This window comes from Theobroma cacao, chromosome 5 (genome assembly GCF_053813885.1).
Source record: "Theobroma cacao isolate CCN51 chromosome 5, ASM5381388v1, whole genome shotgun sequence".
NCBI classification, from domain to species: domain Eukaryota; kingdom Viridiplantae; phylum Streptophyta; class Magnoliopsida; order Malvales; family Malvaceae; genus Theobroma; species Theobroma cacao.
The window spans coordinates 214,338-236,973 of NC_142643.1; the positions used below are offsets into that span (position 1 = coordinate 214,338).

General features: G+C 37.4%; 2 protein-coding genes across 2 annotated transcripts; one reads left to right on the forward strand and one right to left on the reverse strand.

Moving 5' to 3' along the window:
- Positions 1-6,408: 6,408 nt before the first annotated feature.
- On the forward strand, positions 6,409-15,387 carry LOC18597425 (D-alanine-D-alanine ligase family). Its single transcript, XM_007026464.3, has 24 exons — positions 6,409-6,943; positions 7,039-7,110; positions 7,275-7,318; positions 7,400-7,511; positions 7,650-7,721; positions 8,011-8,073; positions 8,716-8,793; positions 8,898-8,990; positions 9,402-9,521; positions 10,041-10,127; positions 10,295-10,504; positions 10,593-10,640; positions 11,055-11,309; positions 11,506-11,612; positions 11,890-12,134; positions 12,551-12,619; positions 12,715-12,779; positions 12,910-13,079; positions 13,236-13,314; positions 13,814-14,069; positions 14,305-14,350; positions 14,583-14,691; positions 14,930-14,992; positions 15,169-15,387. Exons 1-24 carry the CDS (start codon positions 6,611-6,613, stop codon positions 15,247-15,249), a joined length of 2,877 nt encoding a protein of 958 aa, XP_007026526.3. The 5' UTR covers positions 6,409-6,610; the 3' UTR covers positions 15,250-15,387.
- A 960-nt stretch (positions 15,388-16,347) lies between these two features.
- LOC108662067 (Nuclear transport factor 2 (NTF2) family protein) lies at positions 16,348-17,043 on the reverse strand. Its single transcript, XM_018121175.2, has one exon. It carries the CDS (start codon positions 16,957-16,959, stop codon positions 16,489-16,491), a length of 471 nt encoding a protein of 156 aa, XP_017976664.2. The 5' UTR covers positions 16,960-17,043; the 3' UTR covers positions 16,348-16,488.
- Between the last annotated feature and the right edge of the window lie 5,593 nt (positions 17,044-22,636).

Below are 22,636 nucleotides of genomic sequence, written 5' to 3' on the forward strand. Positions count from 1 at the left end.
AAAACCACTTAAATTTCGTTAATGTATTTATTAGCCTGAAAGAGAAGAAATTAAAATACTCTTGACTCTTCCCAATCTGTATTTTTAAATTCAAAGAAAATTTCAACTCTTTATACATAAGTACTTATATACATACATATTATATTAACGTTTTTTATATATCCTAATAATAATAATAATAATAAAGGAATATGATATAACACATAGTAATTAATTCCGCGAAAGAAAGGCTGCTAAGTCCATTCTTTAAACAGAACAAGAAATCATAATTTAAGAGCTTGTCAGCATCACCATTGTTAATGCATGGAGAAGTAGGTATATTGTACTTTACACAATGGTACCTCTCCTTGGCTATATATAGTTGCCTTATTAATTGGTCATCTAAGACCAATGCTTAAGCCAGGTGCAATTAGCCCACTTTTATGCTCAAACCCCTCCATTTAGTCTCCTTTAGCCATATATTCATTTGATTTTCGTTTTCATTTTTGTTTGAATTACATTATTAACTGTTTTTTGCTTCTTTATATAATATGCTTGGCTTAATAATATATAATGTGCTGCAGAAAAGGTATCAAGATAAACTCTTGCGACAGATTGATGAGAAATTACATTTTCTGTCTCAAGTAGCGAGACAAAATAAGTTAATTTTAAGGGGTATTTTAAAAAATAGTCTTTAAAGATAAGATGTTTTTAAAAATAATACTTTTTATAAGATTAACTATTTTTAGCCAAGTTGGATAAAATTACCCTTAATGAAGTTGCACGCTATGATATTACACGCCATGTACAAAAACTTGTGACAAGCTATGGTTAGTGTGTTACACGCTAGGTATAAAAATATGTGACACGTCATGTACAAAAACCTATGACAAGCTATGGTTAACTTGTTACACGCTATGTACAAAAATCTGTGACAAGCGGTGGTTAGCGTGTTACACGCTATATACAAAAATATGTGACACGCCATGTATAAAAACTTATGACAAGCTATGGTTAGGTTGTTACACGCTATGTACAAAAACTTGTAACAAGCCATGGTTAGGTTGTTACATGCCATGTTGAAAAAAAATATTATTGTTACATGCCATGGTTAAAAAAGGTTGTTACACGCCATGTTGAAAAAAAAATATTGTTGTTACACGTCATGTTGAAAAAATATTATTGTTACACGACATATTCAAAAACATTTTGTTATGCTTTAATGTTTAAAATGTTATTGTTGTTACTTACGAACTAAAACTTCAAATCCTCTCAACTTTTTTTTTGTTTTTCTGACAATTTGGCACAGATTAAAGTGTTTCTAACATGTTTTCACAAATCAAAATACAAATATTTTTTTATCTAAAACACCTACTTTGACTAAAATTTTTTTTTTTTGAAAATCTAGATTTATAAATTTCAAAATTTTGAGTTTATTGGTATTCAGGTACCGAATTGATTCAATTAAAAGCTATTTTATACATTTGTGATTATTTTTTCAGTTTTATTTTTATCCAAAATACTTAAAAATCGAATTTCCCAAACAGTCACCCACCCAACCAAGCACGTCAAAACCATTACTCGGTGTCTTGAAAGCGTAAGAAAGAGAAATATGAAAACGTGGGAGAGAGAAATCAGAAGTATAACAGATGAATGCCGAACAGAGAAATCGATAAAATTTGAGAGACTGAGATGGTGAGAGAGAAATCCGAAGCACAGATGATGAGTAATGGGGAGAAATTGTGATGAATATTTTAATTTATTTGAATTAGTTTAAAAGTTATTTTCGTCAAATCATGACTAAATATGGGTAAAAACAGTTAAATTTATTTCGATGGTTATTTTTAAAATGTCTTTATAAAGAAAAGTCGTCTCCTACAATTTTCTCTAATTTTAAACACAATTGTAAAGATAAACTTAACTAAACAAATTATATCTAAATTATTCCTTAATTATCATAAAGCAGCATTACATAAAGAGAGGGTATACATATACATACATACATATATATATGTATATATATAGCTTTTTGCAAATATAAAAAGATTTAATTCCTACAACTTATGGGGTCTCTGCATGCCCAATAATCCAACAAGTTAATGATCATGTGCTGGTTAGATTACATATGGTTCAAAGGTTTGTAGCAATGGTGGAAATGTGGGGCACATGTATCATCACGAACAAGGAGATGGCTGGAGGTAAATTTTATTTATGGGATTCCTTCCCAAATCCCATATTTAAATATGGATGAGTAGGGGATAATGTGTCGGGTTTTAGAATTTCAGGATTGCACTGATTGTCGTTTTTACTAGACCCACTTTCCCCCTCGACTCCCTAAGGTCTTTTCCAAGTCCACTTCCCACTGTTGAGGTCATAGATGCTTCTCATGTCTTCGAATGTTTGGAGAAGAAGAGCATCTCCCTGTTTCTCTCTCTCTCTCCACGTTTCAATCATAAATTATCTGTTTCCTCGACCCAAAATCTAGATATGATAGAATCAGTAGTTGAATGACAGCCTCACTGTATGCAAAGATTGGTCTTACTACCATCTATTACTCACCAACAAACACAAGCAACTTATAACGTCGTCTACCATACACCATACATAATCAAGAGATAATACAAATTAAAAATGTTAATTTGGTTATCTTTTGGAATACAAAATATGTACAATAAGTTATTTTAATTTAAGATCTATCAAATCTTATTTTACTTTTATCACTTATCGATTAACAATATATATTTGATTTTAATATACGAGTGCGTGTATATATATATATATATATGTATGTATGTATCAATCTATACACATATATATCATATATATATATATATATACATATATAATATGTGCATGCAAATGACAGAGACAGAGAGAGAGAGAGAGAGAGAAAGGGGGAGTGTGACAGCAATTCATGAGTAGACATCCATGTTGCATTCAAAGGATTGCGAAAATCTTTGGTGGCCTATGGGAGAACAATCAAAACTAATGCCTAATCTATTGCAAATGTATGGTCCAGACGACCCTGAGCGGAAAGCAAGAGACTTTGGCTTAAAAAGGTAGATGCAAATCAAAACTCCTTTTTTTTGCAGTACTCCAACTCCTACTCCTACTCCTCACTTTTCATTAATATCAAACTAATTAAGTCTTCAAATTTTAACTGTCAAACCTCATACTTATACATTAATTAATCTGCTCTATTTTCTGTTATGAAGAGTTCATAATCTGTGGTAACTATGAAAAGGTACGTATAAATATATGTAAAGATAGAAATGGCGATTACACATAACTTTTAAGCTCAGTAGACTTTGCTGATTGAACCAGATGGAGGGGCTGTGTCACAATTGGCATGTCTGCGAGATGATGACAGCCTCCACTGAGAATGCAGGATCAACTGTAAATGCTACATATATTTGTCGCCAGAATTCCTTTTATATCAACTTGGAGAAGATAACCATTCAGCATTAATAACAATGTCAGCCATAAAATTTTTGTGGGATGCGGACCATTGAATTGGAATTCCACCCCAAGACCTCTGATAGAGATATGAGTAGGAAGAGAATTATAAACACATAATAAGAAACACTATTTCCAGCAGCTGCCAAGCCATAGAAAGGATATGGATATGCATTTCCTAATGTCTCTTTTGAAACTCAAGTTGTTTAATGGAAGAAAATGTCAATTTAGAAGCGAGTTACACTTGACATCACATTCTAAAAGAAAGTATTATTTTACGAACAAGTACTGAAAAAAGGGGTTATGAATCAAGTTATAGTGGGTTAGTGAGGTGTTGCTCCGTGAATCAAGATGAAAAGGCAAAAGGGGCAGACAAGCATGGAAGTGGGTAAAAGACTAATTTAAAGCTAATGGTAATGGAGATATCACTTGCAAGCACAATCTCTAGCTAGCTAGGCAGTGGCGGCAATTTGATTATAATGGTGATTAGCTAGAGTAATTAATTGGGGATTAAAAATTTAAAAAACAGATCATGAGCCTACACCCACAACACATCCTCACCCAACACCATCAAATCATGCATATACATTTTCCTGTCTCACATAATGACAAGTCAACCTTCAACTGTGACCAACAACAGTTTGAATGTGTAATTATTAAGATTCCAATCTCATTCTTTCCTTTCAGGATCCGTTTCACTCGCCTGATGTTACAGCTAAACGATCGAGCAACTTGGAACCTTGGTTATTATGTTGAAGGCTAAGGCCTGCAGCTCAATCTGAAGTTATTCTCATTATTTAATCAACATTATCAATCAGAAAACCTTACCTGTGGATGGGGTTGAAGTACAGTTGGAATCCCCACGCTTGTTCTCACTCATGTCCTTTTTCTAATGGCTCTTTCTAAGCTGTATGCTTAGCCCAGATACAACAAAAAATGTGAAGGGAGAAGGGATTTAGATTATCTGCTGTCAGATGTGCTTATAATTTTATACAGGGGAACTTTTACGCGTTCTCTATTAATCTGTATAGATGGTCGTCATCCTAGCATCACCATGCGCAACGTGTAGGTGACAAAATCTAATACCCTTAATGTGCCTTCCTCAGGCAATGAAGCTGGTTGACGATTAGGTACACAGGGAGAAGGTTAAGACAAATCAGAGGGTTGAGAATTGCGACAAAGAACAGAAATGTGGTGATTGACAAGCATCTTCCGTCTAGTCAGCAGGACAGCAGGTTCCATCTTTGGTCTTGCCTCCAGCAGGTTCCCGGTCTAACTATAAGATCATAAAGTTTTATATCATGTAATGCATGACCTCATCATTACATGTTAAAATCTGAATCCAATATTTGGATTCTTCTGATGATATACATGCCCAAGATTACTTAAGCACCCTTAACCAGCAACTAACTTTTTTGATTAATTAGTCTCTCTTATAGTATAAGCTAGCTCATAAAAGCAGTTTCTTCCATCACCATGGTCTTTGGTGGGGATCTCATGCAAGAATATTGATCAGAGACTAAAGAAATTGTCGGTAGAACCGGAGTTGCTGTATACCATATGGGACAAAAAGTTAGATATATATGGTCAGTCCACTGTTCAACGAAACATTAATTGAATAATTCAAAGACAAATTACAGGAACTTAATCAAGCATACTTAGCACCTGAATGAACTGAAACTATTGACCACCATTACAGACTCCAAATCCATCATTCAAAACTCCTCAATTGATAACAGGGAACGAAACATATATATGTATAGTGAAAAATTGTACCTAAAACTTGTGCGTTTTGTTTTTAGTTTTTGGGATGCATGAGTGGCGCCGAGCCAGCAATCGATCCACATGCATATTGAAGTGAACGAATGAGGAGAGAAGGGGAATATCGGTTTTCACTTTTCTGCATGTCCTTATAACTCTTGAAACGAGGAGGAGTACAAATAATAATTGCCAGTAGGAAGAAAATTCTGCACAATTGTAAAAGAGTGTGACCTTACCGTATCAGGATTCTTAGGACTTTGATTGCAACATAAACATACAAAAGAGTCTTGGATGAAAGGACGTTTGGCTGTCAAAAAGTGCTCCTTTTATGCATTAGAGTTTCAAATAATTGAGTCGTTAGGAAGCGAAATTATTAAAGGAATACCAGACTAGCGTAGATCAGCGGAGTCTCTAAAGAAAATGAAAGAAACCCTTGCTTGTATGACAAACGACCGAATCCCCCACTTGATGAGGATCTTCCACTTTTTCCATATAAAGAGACGTTGATTGTTTTGCATGTTGTGATCCATCGAGCCTTGACACAGATTCTGCAACACTAGAAAATTTCCTTTGGCACCGCATGGTTGCAAAAACCAGAAGGATAGATTAGACCGACAACGGTTTTGGACTATACATATTTATAGCATCCGAAATCACTTTGACGATACGATGGATGACTTTAGTTATTCGTTGTCCAAAGTAATTGCATTCTGAAAACTTTGATTGATGTCTTCTCGTTCTGGTCATTTTAGTTGTGCATGCCATGTGCTTGTAGAGGATGTGGAGCCATGGGCGTAAGCCATCAGCATCGAGAAGAGTAAAAGGACGTAGTACTAGTAATTAGGAAAGAAGAGCAGAAATGCACTAGTAGCTACCTCTTCTACAGGCTTTAGGCTTTAGGCTTCAGGAGGAGCACCAAGGTGGCCAGGGCTCGGACCATACTTTCTTTACCAATGGGCCTAACTGCTGCGGCTTGGACTTGTTGGGCTAGAGAATCAGAGGCCTATCCTCCTTGGGCAAGATTAGAGTTTGATACTTTCTGAGCCAAGCCTTAATGGTGGCCATCTTAACCCAACCAATAGCAAATGGGGAAACAGAGTGAATCCAAGTATCCGAAAGGATGGACGGTTGGTTTTCTATGACTTGTGGGCTTGTGGCTTAAACTTAATTGATCATAAAAACTACAAAGGAAACAATCCGGGCACTAAAAGACGGCAGCAACGACCAATGAAAATGTCGTTACTCTGCCGCCGGAAATCATATTCTAACAACGAAAAAGAAGTTGAAGACAAAGTGCCACCAACTTCACTCTCCACTCTTTTTCTTTATTTATGTGTAAAGATTCTTCGCTTCATCACCTCTTAACTTAGTTTTGTATCTCAACTCTTCCCCCCCCCCTCCCCTTCTCCTAACGATGGCATCCCTCTCGTGCGGCTCCAACCTCGCCCTTCTCCTCCGTGTCGCCAACCCCAACTGGAACGACCCATCATCGTCTCTCCCTTCCTCCTCAAACTTGATTGGCAAATTCGGTCCGAAATCAGTGACAACTGCTTGTTGTCGTTCCTCTTCTTCCTCAAAAGCCGTGGGAGTTGGAGTTACACGCGCCACTGCGCAGGTGGCGGACGCTTTAGTGGTGGATAAAGAGGAGAAGAGTCAGGTGTTGAGAGTAGGGGTGATATGTGGAGGTCCATCGGCGGAGCGTGGGATTTCCTTGAACTCTGCTCGCTCCGTACTTGATCACATACAGGTCAATACAATGCATTATACATGCATAATATACATACGAATATCTGCATTCATACTAATACAGTAGTACTGACTGATAGTTGTGGTTGTTGACAGGGAGAGGATTTGCGTGTAAGCTGCTATTACATTGACTCTCATCTCAATGCCTATGCAATATCCTCTGCTCAGGTTTTTCTACTTTCCAATATTAATTCATTCATCTGTGACCAGCTGTATTCATTGCTTGTTATGTTTTAATAGATTAATTTTTTAGTTATAATTCACATATTTCTTAAACAGCTTGTTCTTGTAACATTTTTACCAATACTCACTGGTCTTCTGATTTTCTTCAGGTATATTCGAATACTCCTTCAGACTTTGATTTTAAGCTCGAAAGGTGAGCAATTTCAACCTATTCTTTCGTTGTACATGAATTGTTTAATGCATTAAGATGAATAAAGTTGTCTATATATTGCAGCCTTGCCCAAGGTTTCCGGTCTTTGTCTGAATTTGCAGAGCATCTAGCTGCCTCGGTGGACATAGTTTTCCCTGTTATACATGGTCGGTTTGGTGAAGATGGTGGCATTCAGGTGCATTGCTATAATCCTTCATCATAAACTATGAATTGCACTAATGCAGACAAACATTAGTATCATTTATTGAAGGTTTTATATTGCATAGACTGTTTGATAATACATAATTATTTTTTCCATCTGATGACTATTCAGGAGCTATTGGAAGAACATACTGTTCCATTTGTTGGCACAGGATCCAAGGAGTGTTGTCAAGCATTTGACAAGGTTCAGAAACTTTATTTCTCATATCATCATGACCAGTCTGTTCATACTTAACAACGTAATGCATCATTCTCGTATCATCATGACCAATCTGTTTATACTTCTTATGTAAAATCTACCGACCTAATGCATTATGGTTCATTAATGACCAATCTGTTCACTATGCGCCTACTTATTTGGTTCTGAATGGAGAGTTGAATGCATCGGATTCTGTAGAATGGTTACTGATTAGTTTCAATTGTCTGTTGGGAGGAAAAGACAATGCTAACTCTGTCGTTTTAATTTATTGCAGTATGATGCCTCCCTGAGCCTTAGCAAACACGGATTCGTGACAATACCTAGTTTCTTGGTCCAGGTGATTTCATAGTTTTCTTAAACAGTGTTTTCTTGTTTGGCTCAATTATCTATTGCGTGTTGCTATTCAGTCTTGCATGTGCATAATCCCTGCAGGACACACAACTTATGCACACATGCGCAAATACTCAATGTTTTACCCTCATGATTACCGGGTGACAAAAGCTCTATTCGCTTATGTTATGATTCCTGCTATTGTGATTTCCTGTTATTTTGATTTCAATCTTATTTTTCCTGAAGATGGTTTTGGGAGGTTGTTAAAGCACTGAAGTGATTTACCTCCTTGGTTTTACCTACGTACTACTTTATCATAATTCTTCAGGATACTGCCTAGATCATAAACGTCCCTATCTGCCATCTTTTCTAGGCGGTAAATTTTGGCCCAGATACCTCTGTATATTGTTGGAAATTCTTAGCAAAGCTCAAAGAATCTAAGAAACCTGGTTAATTTTGCAATATCGTAAATATGCTGCTGAAATGTTATATATGATGCCTATGGTCAAAAGCAGTCTCTTTGCTTCTTGTGCCCTAATGCAAACATTACTGTTGATTTTATAGTAATATAGAAGAACTTGTATAAGCATTTTAGAGTTAAATGTATCTGACTACACTTTGTGCTATTAAAATTATGATGGTGTTTTAGGGAAGCGAAGTGAATGAATCTGAATTATCAAAATGGTTTGCAAGCAACCAGTTGGACTTTAACTCTGGGAAAGTTGTGGTAAGTCATGCTTCCTACTCTTGTGTAATTTGGTACATCGCTATAGTGAGGTAATTTGACAGACCTTTTTGTCTTGAAATTTCATGGTAACATTTTTTTTCTAGGTCAAACCAACAAGAGCAGGGTCAAGCATTGGTGTCACAGTTGCATATGGAGTTACTGATTCACTTAAAAAGGCTAAAGAAATTATTTCACAGGTATACTAGGTTTCATATACAACATTAATCCACTGTTGTTATGTCAAATATTGGATCCAGCCAATGCATGAGGTCACCAAGTGAGTTTGATTTAATTTAGGTTTCATTCCCTATTATCCTTAGAAAATTTTTCTAAATATGCGAAAATGTTTCATGTAGTATATTATTTCTATCTGTATCTTTTAGTAATGGAGAATTTAAAAGAAATTTTCAGTTCTTCTGGAAGAATGAAGTAAATGGGTGGAAAATTGATTATCAGCTCTTTGTTGAAATTTTCCTGAAGATTCAGCAAACAGGATTAATTTTGGACTGAGCTGGAGGAGAAACTGGCTACAAATTCAGACTAAGTAATAATGTTTCGAATCTGCCATTGGTGTTAACTAATGAATTATGTTCTTTGTTTTTTCGTAGGGAATTGATGATAGAGTCCTTGTTGAATTATTTCTTGAAGGGGGGAGTGAATTTACAGCCATTGTTCTTGATGTGGGTCATGGTTTTGATTGCCAACCTGTTGTCCTACTGCCAACCGAGGTAACTCTGACCTAGAGACTGTTGTTCTTGATGTGGGTCATGATTTTGATTGCCAACCTGTTTTCCTACTGCCAACTGTTGTTTCTCATGTAAATCTACCATAAAAAAGGGGTATTCATACTTGCATACACTACAGATATAAGTCTTTATCATCAATTTTATCTCTTTATATTCTCTTGTTAGGAAAATTTTTCCCTTACAACTTAATATCAGTAACTTTTAGCACTTACGAAGCTAATTTTGACAACTTTTATTTCTAAATGTGATTAGTTCTTCAGGTTTGACTTTTCGTAGGAGCTAGACTTTGAGTAATGCAGAGTGAAATTAATTGGTGGAATTTCAAAGAAGGTTAAAAATAAAAAAATTTAGGAATTCCTTTAACATGACTTTTTATTTTCATGGATTAGTTTTTGGCCATAATAAAACATCTTATAAATTTAGTTCTTTTAAGATGAATGAGTAATTTTACCTCAGCCTAGTAGATGATTTGGTAATAACACAATGAAATCTATGGCCCAGGTGGAGCTTCAATTTCATGGCAGTGGTGATGTAAGGGAGAGAGATGCAATTTTCAATTATCGAAGGAAGTATCTTCCCACACAACAGGTTTCTCAACATTGCATCCCTGAATTTTCTATCTAGAGAGCTTATCACTTATCACGCACTTGCAACACTCAGAATGGGTGTATAACCTTTTTAGTTTTGAGTTGTGCACTTTGATGTTTAAATACTACACTGTTTTCCTAATTTGGAAATATTTTCTGTACTTATAGGTTGCTTATCACACTCCTCCTCGTTTTCCTATTGATATAATCAAAAGTATCCGAGAAGGGGCATCTCTGTTATTTCGAAGGCTTGGTCTGCGTGATTTTGCTCGAATTGATGGATGGTTTTTGCCTTCTACCACAAAGGCATTATCTTCTTCTGAAGATAAATATGGAATGACAGAATTGGGCACGATTCTATTTACTGACATCAACTTGGTAAAGTTAATCTCTGATTCTTTTCCCTAGTAGTTGTTGACTTCGATGTTCCGTATATCTCATACCGAGTTTTCCTTTTATCTGTCAGATTAGTGGGATGGAACAAACCAGTTTCTTGTTTCAGCAAGCTTCAAAGGTACTTTTGAGTATATATAGAAGTTTTTCATGTGTTTAGTGTAAGTTTTCAGTATAGCTTCTAAAGGGCATGGACAACATCTATCATTTGTCCTGCCATGGAGTGTAAAAATAATCTCAGTTAAATACACAGTGCAGTTAGAACTTAGAAGTAACTTTTGTAGGTATTTTATCACAAAATTTGTTTTATAGAAAGCCAAAAGCTACAAAGTATTGAAATGATTTATGATATTTAAGGTATGAAATGTACATAACTAAAAACATTTTGTCCTTCCTTCCTGGTTCACTGGTTCTGGCTGCTTTGCAGATCATATTGCATGAGTAGGGTTGAGGCAGGAAATCTTTAATTCTTTCTAGTTTTCATCCAGTTTTACTGAACCAGCATCTAACCCCAAAACATACATTTTTTGTTTAGGTTGGGTTTTCTCATTCGAACATTCTGCGAAGCATAATCCATCGTGCTTGCTTGAGGTTTCCTGAGCTTGCAACATATAGTAGTGAATCAGGTCAATTGCGCAGAACTTCAAAATGCTTGAAGCCTACTGAAACATCCAAAGGGCTTGAAGGCATTCATAAAGTCTTTGTCATTTTTGGAGGAGACACTTCAGAGCGACAAGTATCCCTTATGAGTGGAACTAATGTTTGGCTCAACTTGCAAGCATTTGATGATGTAAGCTCTTTTATTTGTCCCATTTTCTGATACATGTCTTTTAGATCAGTAATACTAGAATTCTTCACATCATCTATGGCCGCGCTTTAATTGTACTAATTTATAAGAAAAGAAAAGATGCCCTTTTACTTAAATTATGATAAAAGTGTGTGATAGGTGTGATACTGTCTGAGATAGGTGATGTTGGTGTCTACAGCTTGATGTCACTCCCTGTTTGCTTGCTAGCTCAATTGACCATTCATCTACTACAGATTCAGATAAAAAGGAGTCTGATGTGAGCTCCAGAGAAGTTTGGTTATTACCGTAAGTTTACCCTTTACATATATCTGGCTGCATCTTTCTTCTGTTTTATATGCATGGTTTCCAGGAAAACATCTCCTTTTGATGGTCATAGGTATCCCCTTCTTATGGTTTTTCCCTTTCCTGTTCTCATTGGCTACTGGTCTTTTATGGAAGCAGCTAATCTTGGAATTAGTGATGATAGATCAGTTGGTGGTTTTTGTTGCTTCTTTTGCCTTCTATGATCTTGTTAATCTAACTTGACTAATGAAATTATGTTCCTCTTTTTCTTTACTTACAGTTACTCTCTTGTGTTGAGACACACAACAGAGGAAGTCCTTGATGCATGCATGGAGGCAATTGAACCAGCTCGAGCTGCCTTGACGTCTCACTTAAGAAACCAAGTGATGAATGAACTCATGGAAGGTTTGAAGAAACATGGCTGGTTCATGGGATTTGATATAACTGATCAGCAACCTGTGAGATACTCGCTGAAAGAGTGGATCAAGTTTGCCAAGGAAGTCGAAGCAACAGTTTTTATTTCAGGTTCTATTTCTTGGTTATGTATTTGGTAGTAGTGAATGACTCATTACTATTCCAAATTTATTGTTGAAATAGATAGCCTAGTAATTGTGGATGTCAGATAATTCTTAAATTACGCTTACACATATTATCTTTTTTTTCTTGAATATAGCCAAGATGGATTTCACATATCCTTTATCATAGAAAACTTTTTGTTGAGTTGCTAAATACAGTTGCATATCTTGGAATCATATGTCCAATCAATTACTTTTTTCTGTTTTTCAATTTACTTTTGCTGTGTGCTGCCTTTCACTTTCTCGTGAATGCATGGACCAAAGGAAGGCAGTGAGGACTTGAATTGTGTGACTGTTATATTGTTAACATCTTTCTTGAGATTTGTTTCAGTGTGTTTTCAATCACCAAGTTGATGTTAATTGCAGTGCATGGAGGCATAGGTGAAGATGGTACACTTCAGTCTTTGCTGGAGGCTGAAGAAATTCCTTATTCAGGTTCATCCTCATTACTTCTTTTGTATCAAGATCACCATTTTTCTTTAAATGGTTAATCATTTTTCCTTTCTTTCTTGTTCTCTTTTCATGTGAAGGTCCTGGTGTAAAAGCTTCAAAGATTTGCATGGATAAAGTTGCAACATCTCTGGCTCTTAATCATGTATGTTAGCAAATTATTGTTTAGGATTTTCTGAAAGAAAAACAGAGTTTCTTTGACCACCTTTTGCTCCTCATTATAGCTTTGAGTAGATTTTTATATACTAAGCATTAGAGTCTGTGGAAATCAACAGCTGGGAGACATGGGAGTTCTTACCATAAACAAAGATGTGAAGCGAAAAGAGGAATTACTGAAGATGCCCATTCTTCAGACTTGGCATGACTTGACCTCAAAGCTTCAGTGTGAAACATTATGCATTAAACCAGCGAGGGATGGATGCTCGACTGGTGTTGCAAGATTGTGGTAGGTTAATCTTCCTTGTTCAAGGCTGAGTACTGACTTACCTTTGCCACTTGACTGTGAAATGTAAATAATTCTGATATCTGCTAGAGCTATGTCATTCAATAGAATATTCTGGTTTTATCCAGTATAATGATTCTAATCATCTTCTACCTGCAGTTGTGCAGAGGACCTTGCAGTGTATGCAAAAGCAGTGGATGATTGCCTTTTGAGGATTCCTCCTAATAGTTTTTCGAAGGTATAAAAAGCCTGGCTACACTTCATCGTGCCCTCAGATGAGCAGATTACCACCTATTGAGAACCTTTAACTGGACTGAAATAGATCCAAGGACAAGTCTGACACTTGCATAGTTGATGTTTCTAAGGCATGAAAGAAATAGTTCTAAAAGGGTTAACCTTGAACTAACCAGAAACTGAACAAAAATGGGGAAAAGGTTCTTTGGCAATAAAATCACGGGGATATGTTGAAAAAAAATCTCAAGAAGTCTAATATTTGCTCAATTTTTGGTGGAAGTGGTCCCTGATTCTCTAAAATTCGTGTTTTCTAGCTGGCCATTTTCCTCTCAAATTATGAGTTGCAGAGAGATATTATAACTTTCTTAATTGATTAGCATATTCAATTCCGGAGCAAGGCGTTAAATCTACTAAAATGGTTTTTCACTTGCAGATTGCATGTCTATGGTAGCATGATCGAGTTTCTGTTATAAACTCTTAACGTTCCTTTGTACAATGCCTAGGCACATGGTATGATCGAAATGCCAAACCCTCCTCCAGAGCTCTTGATCTTTGAACCTTTTGTGGAGACAGATGAGATTGTTGTTTCGTCCAAAACTGCAACTGCAAATTCACAGCACCTCCTATGGAAAGGACACAGTCGATGGGTAGAAGTAACAGTTGGTGTTATTGGAAAACGGGGATCGATGCACTCACTGAGTCCTAGCATTACTGTCAAGGAAACTGGTGATATTTTGTCCCTTGAGGAGAAATTTCAGGGTATGTCTTTTTTCACTATTAAATCTAATTAACAAGTAAATGAATTTGGGATCTGAATCAACTGAGGGAAATGCTTTTGTACTGCTCCATTTGACAAGGTTTGTTTCTTAATCATGTAATTTAACACAGTTTGGCAGGAGGGTACTTTGTTGTGAATCTTTTCCAGGGAAATAATCATGTATTTATGTATAGAGAGCATTTTATGTGCAGTAATGATATAGTTTTTGCTTAACAGGTGGAACTGGCATCAATCTGACTCCTCCCCCTGTATCAATTATGAGGTTTGTCAAGAAATCTTACTTTATGGAAAATTGTCCTAGCAGACAGTATGATATTCACGTCACTTCATTATTGATGTATCAGTTCCCACTTCCCAAATAAACTAATACTTAAAGTGCATTTCTGATACTTTCAAAGGCAAAGTCATGCATTTCTTTTCAAATCTTTGCAAATTGTTCTTCTTTTTCTTGGATTGTTCTTTCCATGGAATGAGTTTTTCCCTTCTTGATTCAGTAATGAGGTTTTGGGGCGATGTAAGCAACGTATTGAACTAATTGCCAACACTCTGCAACTGGAAGGATTTTCAAGAATGGACGCATTTGTTAATGTCGACAGTGGTGAGGTATGTTGTTTCTATGATGTTATACAGTCTTCCGTTACTCTCTTGAGTTATGCTTGGTGAGGCCGACTCTGCTTGTGATGTCATGTGGGTCTCTTTGAAGCCCCTTTTCTCTTTCGATGTCTTGATGATTGTTACAAAACAGATTGTCTGCAAGATTAAGTGGTAGCAATGTGCTGATTGATCTAGAATTCGTCAGTATTAGATTGAAGCATTATCTTCCTGGTAACGAAATTTGCAGGTGTTGGTCATAGAGGTCAATACGGTGCCTGGAATGACTCCTTCCACTGTCTTGATACACCAGGTAAAATCATCCGGTACCCACAAGATGTAGCATTCATTTTATGTGTGGCAGGCTTTTGCTTTGGCTCATTGTGTTGTTCAGAATTGGTACATGCAGCTTCAAAGAAGAGTAGAAGACTAATATACTGTTCCTGTATCTCATTTCTGACATTCTATGTTTTGCTACACTGCTATCAGGCACTGGCAGAGCAGCCTCCCATGTATCCTCACCAGTTCTTCCGTTCACTTCTCGATTTGGCGTCAGAGAGAGTGCTGTAAAAGTTGTTTGAACTCCGTTGGTGGGATCTTGCATTGGGTATTGAAGAATGAAAGAGGAAAACATGTAGCAACAAGTAGATTGTGAAACTCAAAACCCAAAAGCAATTGCATAAATTACGAAATTTGTGTTTTTCCTTTTCTTAATTCTCTTAGGATGTGAAAGTGATAATAATATCGAAAATCTGGGGAATAAAAATTTAGAAATTCATTTCAGGGTAAAAAATGATCACTTCCTTGGATCAGTTATAAGGCAAGTCCAAACCTTGAAGATCCATAAGGCCGAATTGAAGGCCATTTTTTAAGCTTTTGGGCCCTTAAAAAGAGTGAGAGAGGCCGAAGTAGATGTAGATTGGAATTTATTGAAAATTTGAACCTCGTTAGCTTCATCGGGGTTTAACTCTTAACATAGGCATGCATTAGGCATAGGACAGCAATGAAAAGACAAAAGTGGAAACAAAAATCTGGTTAGTTGGTAGTGATGTTTTTCTGAATTTGAAACATAGAAATATAAAACAAAACACGAGGTAAGGTTGAAGCTCCTAGTAGCACTTCTGTTATCAGTAGCTGTAGCCTGTCGAAATCTGTGTGTAGTGGAGTGGCAATTCATGTTTTCCTGGAGCCTTCACCTCCTACAAGATGTAATCCTCTAGTTCCAGTCCAGGATGAGCAGTAGATAACTAACAACCAACCTCAGGTTAGGATTTTCTTTTTCTTTTGAAATTTTCATATATAGGGAACATATCGTTGATCACTCCTACCGTGGGGAAACCTGACACAGCCGATTGTGCTCAATGGCATTTTTGTTGTTGATGCTTCCTTGTTGCAGGAACCTAAATTGTCTGCCTGCAAACATATTTAATTTTGCAGCATTCTTTCACATGTTTTTTTCTTTCACTTCTCAGACCTCAGGCTAATGCCCTTGGTCTCCGATTTAACATTTCCAGCTTGTTATACTTGGTATTTTGTAGTAGAATTTCTTTCACTGTCAATCAATTCCAATTAATTTCCACATGTTTTGTTTTGGTTTTCTTCGGGGTTTTTTTTTTTTTCTTTTTTAATAGTTCCATCCAACCACAAATAAATAACGAAGAACCTTCATTTCAATAAATGTGCTAGCTCACTTGCAAAACACGGTTACATAATTTACAGTTAAACAGACAGAGATGCTTAACGTAGGTCCATTTTGACTATTTCCATGCATGCAATGTCCCAAGCATTGAACCGGTAGCTTCCTAATATCTATATGGCAAGTACAAGGCCGGGCAAGGAGCGGCGTGCCAAGTCCCTGGGGTGGCTCTGCCACAGAGTGTGGCTGTCGTGCCCAATTTCCCAGCCTTGTGGCTTCACATCCCGCACAGTGAGCCATGTATTAAAGTACTCCCTAAACTGTGTAATCAGACCGTCTTTCAAAGTCCATACATGGACCCAATACACTTGTGCTCCTTCCCAACCTTCCGCAATCACGCAATCACCAACCACCTCGATGCTCCTTGGCTCAAACCTGAATTCCGTGTGGCTTGACTCCCCGGTGAGCACGCGCATCATATGCTGGCACCGGGGAGGCCCATGGAACCACCATTCCAGGTCACTTGCTAGCAGTTTGACGACGGTGCTGGTGCCACCATGTGCCAGTGCCTTGTAAAGTGTATCCACAATGGCTTTGTTTTGCATTTCTTCTGGCACCTGAGCTTCAACATTGTTGCTTGCCATTCTCTAGTTTTGGAAATGAGATAATATATAGAGTGACCAGCTAGCTAGCAAAGCTCAACCAAGAAAAGATTTTGTAAAGCTAGCTTTGAGATAATTTTGAGCATGGAATTATGTCCTAAAGTGCAGCCCTTTTTATAGCAAAATTCGGTGTGAAGTGGATGGTCCCAGTTTTAAGACTGCAATGACATGGCAACTGATCTAAATTGTTCAATCACAACTGCGTGCAATGCTTTCCTGGGAATAAATGATGGGGCTTGTGTAGTTAGTACCTGTCCTGGATGGCTTTATATCTGCTAAATCCAAACTTCACTGTATTGATTAATCAACCTCCAACAGAGTTTGATTGCTGGAAATTATGTTGACATTTTTGGACCCAACCGCGCCTAAGACCTCGAATATCTCTAATTATTCTTTTTCTTTTTCTAGGAATAGTTGTGGCAAGAGTGACCCTTTGCTCTTTGGTTTCTTCTGGATATCTGATTATTCACAAGACAATTTACAAAAGAAAAAAAAAAAATTGCAAGTGGTGAATACCCTGGGCATATTCACACTGTTTGGTACTTTTGACGCCTCTCAAGGTGCAAGATTGTATCACATCTTACAAAAGAGTAGAAGCAGATCCATTATTGGCATCTTTCGTCTCCTTGATGGGATGTTCCGCTAAAGATTGACCATATATATATATATATACACATGATGGTGACAATTTTTGATTGTTTCAGTGTTCTTTCTGTTTGAGTGTTGACATGAAACTTTTTGGTAACATATCCATACGGTGAAAGCTATACACAAACACCATGCATGGACCACGGTCCTTTAACATTTGGCCAAAGCATGAGAAGAAAAACAGCAAGTTTGCGCTCAAAAACTCTGCTGGCCAATTGCCTAAATCAGTAACCAGTAATAAAACAGTAACCAGTACCCTCTGGCAATATATAATTTCAAAAATAAAGTAAGGAAAATTGTGTAATTTATTTATTTTTTTCATAAAGACAATGATCTCGAGAGTTGAGAGCGAGGGACATCTCCTATCTGTCATCATAGTGAAAAGGCGCCAGGTTGGCGGCAGACTCTTTGACTCGTCGCGTCGTTTCTGATGGTGATCAGAGAAGTAGCCACGCCATCCCTCTCAGCCTGCTTGTACAAGTACAATTAAAGAAAGCTCTTTCCATAATTGATTTACAGTTGGTAAATGGGTTTGCTTCGGAATTTTACATGAGACACAGGTTTTGCAAGCTGAAACAGAAAAGCAGATGCATATGCTTGACTTTTTTTATCGTTTACAAGCTTAATGTTGACAGAAACTTAACACTTTCAAAGCAGAAATTAAAAAAAAAAAAAGAATTGGGGGTCTTGAAGTGTCAGATTGTGATGCAGGTGATCAGAGAGTGCTAATTCGTACAGTGAACAAACAAAAAACTACTGTTTAATTAGGCTTACCAGCATCAGATTGTGATGCAGGTGATCAGGGGGCGCTAATTCGCATAGTGAACAAACAAAAACTACTGTTGAATTAGGCTTACCGACAAGAAACTTTTGCAACAATGAAATTCGGCAAGGCCCATTAATTAAATTCTTGGAATATTGAATATGATGGAATGAGACAATGACAATATGTACGTGATCTTGCATTTAAGAGCACCAGTTGGATCCAACCAGGAGACCCTCGTGTGCAATGAACTGGGAACCTGTGTTGATGGGAATTGGCCATTATTATGTCTTCCCTACCCATGATTATTGGATTTTTTGACTCCTTCCGTCTTGTAGAATCAATGGAGAATCCCTGAACCCGTTGTGCATTAATGGCGCCTACCTTCTGATTCAGTCTCATCCACTAAATCCATGTTGAGGGATTAGTCAGTAGGAGAGGGATCCTTGTCAAGAACGGGTTGGCTTGTTTGTCAGTCAAAACCATATTGGTTAGCTTGTTTTTTCCTTTGGTCGGTTTTTCAGTCTTTCGAAATCCACATACAACAGTTATACCAAAGAAATTGCACATATATACTAAAAGAGATCATTTGAGTTTGGAAGATGAAGATATAGGATTATAAAGTAATGGCATCAGAAGCTAGATTGAGCCAATTTGGTCTGCATTTTTGGGTACTCCTAATCTCCTCAACATGCATTATCCATAGCCCCCCTAAATCATAGTATTAATTTCTTTTTGAGCCTAATTAGGCTGGTTGGGCAGGTTTGTTATGTTCACAAATAAAAGGAAATGTTAACCAGTCCTAGTTGTTAGAATTTGGTTGATAATAGTCTATTAAATATAAAATGTTTTCTAAATAGTATTTTAACCATCCCTAATCAGTATCCATAAATACTAGTTAACCAGACTGCTTTTGAGAGTGAAATTATATAACTAACCAATACCTATAAGTATTGGTTAATCAGACCCGTTGTTTAAATATTTCTTAAGATTGATTTCGAGCCGAATGAATGAGAATTGTTTTGTTGAATGCCATAATTCTATACCGCAGGGTTTAGATACATGAATAAAAACCTGAGAGCAACATGAATCACAGATGGGCCTAGCCTGCAAAAATTATGTGGTAGTATTCAGTTGTTGTCAGCTTGAAAATATGTTAGGATGGAGCTGGACTAAAGATTGACTACTTTAAATTGAGTTCAGTTTCCTTCTATATTGAAGACCAGAAACTAAGATGAGAGGGTGAGAGATTGGCCATCCTTCACAAAACCCTCGTTAGGTACTCAAAGGGATTGCAGATTAGTGTCAGAGGAATGGTCGAGGGCGATGTGCAGTGTCACGTGTGCATCCTTACTTCCCATGCAGATGGCACTCAGTCTAGTTTTTTCGCAGTCCCCACCTGCGTTAATCAAAGCGCAAGTTGGTTGGCACTTGGCCATGTAGCCACAAAGCAGACGAGATGCATGAACCATAATTAACTAATTCATAGGTAATGAGAATTTAAGGCCTTGTTTCTAGATTTTCATAAGAGCCATTTTGCTAGTTATTAAGAAGACATTAGCAAATGGAATTGATAACAGTTTCATCCTTTATCATTTAATGTCATTTCATGTCAAGATGTTTGTGCTCAATTTGATCATAAATGAGAAACCGAGAAGATAAGTTCATAATGATCTACTGATCAGCCAAATGAATATAGAACCTCTATACTTAACAAGGTCCTATTCTATGTCAATCGGATATGAATTACGGGTTTTCTTTTTTCGGTGGATCACTGGATTTTAAAGATAGTTTCTTCTGCATTTTTTTTGAAAGCATAAATAGTTTTCATTAGTACTGAAGCAATACAAAAAGCTACCCATTACCAGGTAGTTCTGAAGAAAGAGAAGTCAAGAGGAACAGTGCCTCCCACCTCAGCAAGACTCAAAGCTGCATCTGGATCAACACAGGTGAGGAACCAGCCAGCAATTTGGGACTCCCCATGAACATCCCAACACAATTTCTATTTGGAAAATGACCTTCTTTTCGTGCTCTCTGTTAAAAGTTGATTCGAAGGTGAAGTTTATTTGGTCTAGAGCTTCTTCATCCTAAACTCGAGTTTCCCTGTAACGGTGAGAGCTTCAGTTTTCTCCAGGATTGTTGGTCATTTGCAAATTACAGTACTGTTCTGATCATTTAAACAGGTGCCAAGGAATGGTGGAGGCTCCTTCCGGAGATCTAATTCCTGAACCTTTCATCTCCACGCATGATTGTTAACAGCGTGATTATGTTACTAACAGAGAAATCTTGCAGAAATGAAAAAAAAGTAGCCAAGCAGGAACCTCTCCAAGCAAAACTTTCAGTTTTTTCGATGCTGGGTGTTGGTGCTTCTGATTTATAACCTATGAATTGCGTAAACCATTTCTACTTTGAACTCTTCGTACACACATATTCGGCTTGTGTTCTTGTTATTTGGTTTTCATGTTTGTGGGCTTTTGGTGGCCTTTGGTTTGTATATTGGGTGATTTTTTTGTCTTTTAACCTGGATTACAGTTATATCTGATATATCGTTGGTTATTTCGATTGTATTTTTTAGTAAAGCCATTGTGTCGGAATGAACTTTCCATTCCCAAATTCTCAAGAAGAAATTGAATCAAATATTGGATACTAACTACTCTATTTGTTCCTTTCTACAGTAGTCTCTCGAACATGTTTCAGAGTAGCAGAAATTTTGTGGTAAATAACGGTCTATCTACTCCGAATAGAATGTCGAAACAGAATCTGATTTTAATGTCTTGATCGATTTAAACATGTGATTTAACCATAAAAGCGCATCGATTGTAAATTTAGGAATAGAATTAGCACTAGATGAAATCCCTGCGAGAATAGAGTTCGGAAAGGATAAGTGGGAGTCACTTGATTTAGCCAGAAAACAATTTGTTCTCTCTCAAGGGATGAACACCTCTCTAACTATCATCCTCGGTCGTTGGAAACATCAGCCATTCATCTAAAGATGCATTTTGATCACTTGCGCCTACAAAAGTTGTTGCCTTCTCGATTTCGGAACTTGCCTGCTTCTCCAACACCATGGAATTTTCCTTCATAACATTGTCTGCAAAAGGGTGTTCTGTTTTTTGAACGTTGTTGACATCTAATGCCCGAAGAAAAGCTAACCACCATGTGTAGGAAGAAGCTTCGTTTTCTCCCCACTCGAAAAATTCCATTGCTTCCGATCCTGATGGTGCAGCAGGCACTGAAGGTTCAGTGGTTGACCATACGGGATCGGGAACAGGCATAGGCAAAGCCTCCGCCAAAGAGTAGCAACAATATGAGCTAGCAAGTGTAGGCTTTGTAGTATTACCTAACATCCAAGGCTCCCTCTCTTGAGCAACATACGATTGTGTCTTTGTGGATGTCGATGATGATGAAGAGGAAGAGGAAGAAGAGGACCTATGGAGGTGCAAGGCATGGGCAATTTCCCTCCTAGCTTCAGCCATGTTGATGACGGAGCCTTGAGCAATTTTTCTTGTATGTGACCTTCTTCTAATGGTCTTCCTTGAACTACTTTGTGAGCCCATTTTCTCCATTGCCACCACTACTTTCCAAGGCTAATTGCAATTTGTTTGATCTTGGAAGGAGAATGCAAAGAGAGAGAGTATCAGCTGTGCTGGCTTAATTTCTATTATTATATGATCTAGTGGAGAGCGTGGGAGTGGGGCTTAAATGTGATGGATGGAGATTGGAGAGTAACAAGTGGCAAAGTGGAGTTGAAGAGGAAAAGATGAGTCAGAAGCAATAACACGTAAACTGACACGTGGTGGTCGCTGTGGACACATCAAATCTCTTTAATTAAGCCGAGCCGCTCTGTAAAGTCTAAGCCTCCCTGCTCTGCCTGTGCTCTCAGTCTTTAAAAGCCGATAAGAGATGATGCAACAGACCACCGCTCTCTCCTCTTATAACAAAGTTACCCATATCTTATATCTATTCTTTATTACAGTCTACTGCACCCTGCAGTCAACTCTTTGGCCAAGTGGCCCCCCCCACCCCTCCTCGAAGTTCTAAACGCTACGAAACTGGCCAATTGCATGGGCAAGTGAAACGCAAAAAAGACTTCAATTATAAGAACTTAAGCTACTTCTCCTGCTCTCATTTATTTTCAGTTGAAGAATAAACTAGTTAGCGGCCACTGCAATTTGTAGACATTTAGACGTTTCTCTACTACCTCTAGTGGGCTAATGACCATGACTAGCATCAGGCTTATAGATCGTC

Coding starts and splice junctions, on each gene's coding strand:
- LOC18597425 (XM_007026464.3), top strand. CDS start 6,611: ATGGCATCCCTCTCGTGCGGCTCCAACCTCGCCCTTCTCCTCCGTGTC. Junction 8,794..8,897: donor TTAACTCTGGGAAAGTTGTG/GTAAGTCATGCT, acceptor TTTTTTTTCTAG/GTCAAACCAACAAGAGCAGG. Junction 14,351..14,582: donor CCCCCTGTATCAATTATGAG/GTTTGTCAAGAA, acceptor TTCTTGATTCAG/TAATGAGGTTTTGGGGCGAT.
- LOC108662067 (XM_018121175.2), bottom strand. CDS start 16,959: ATGGCAAGCAACAATGTTGAAGCTCAGGTGCCAGAAGAAATGCAAAAC.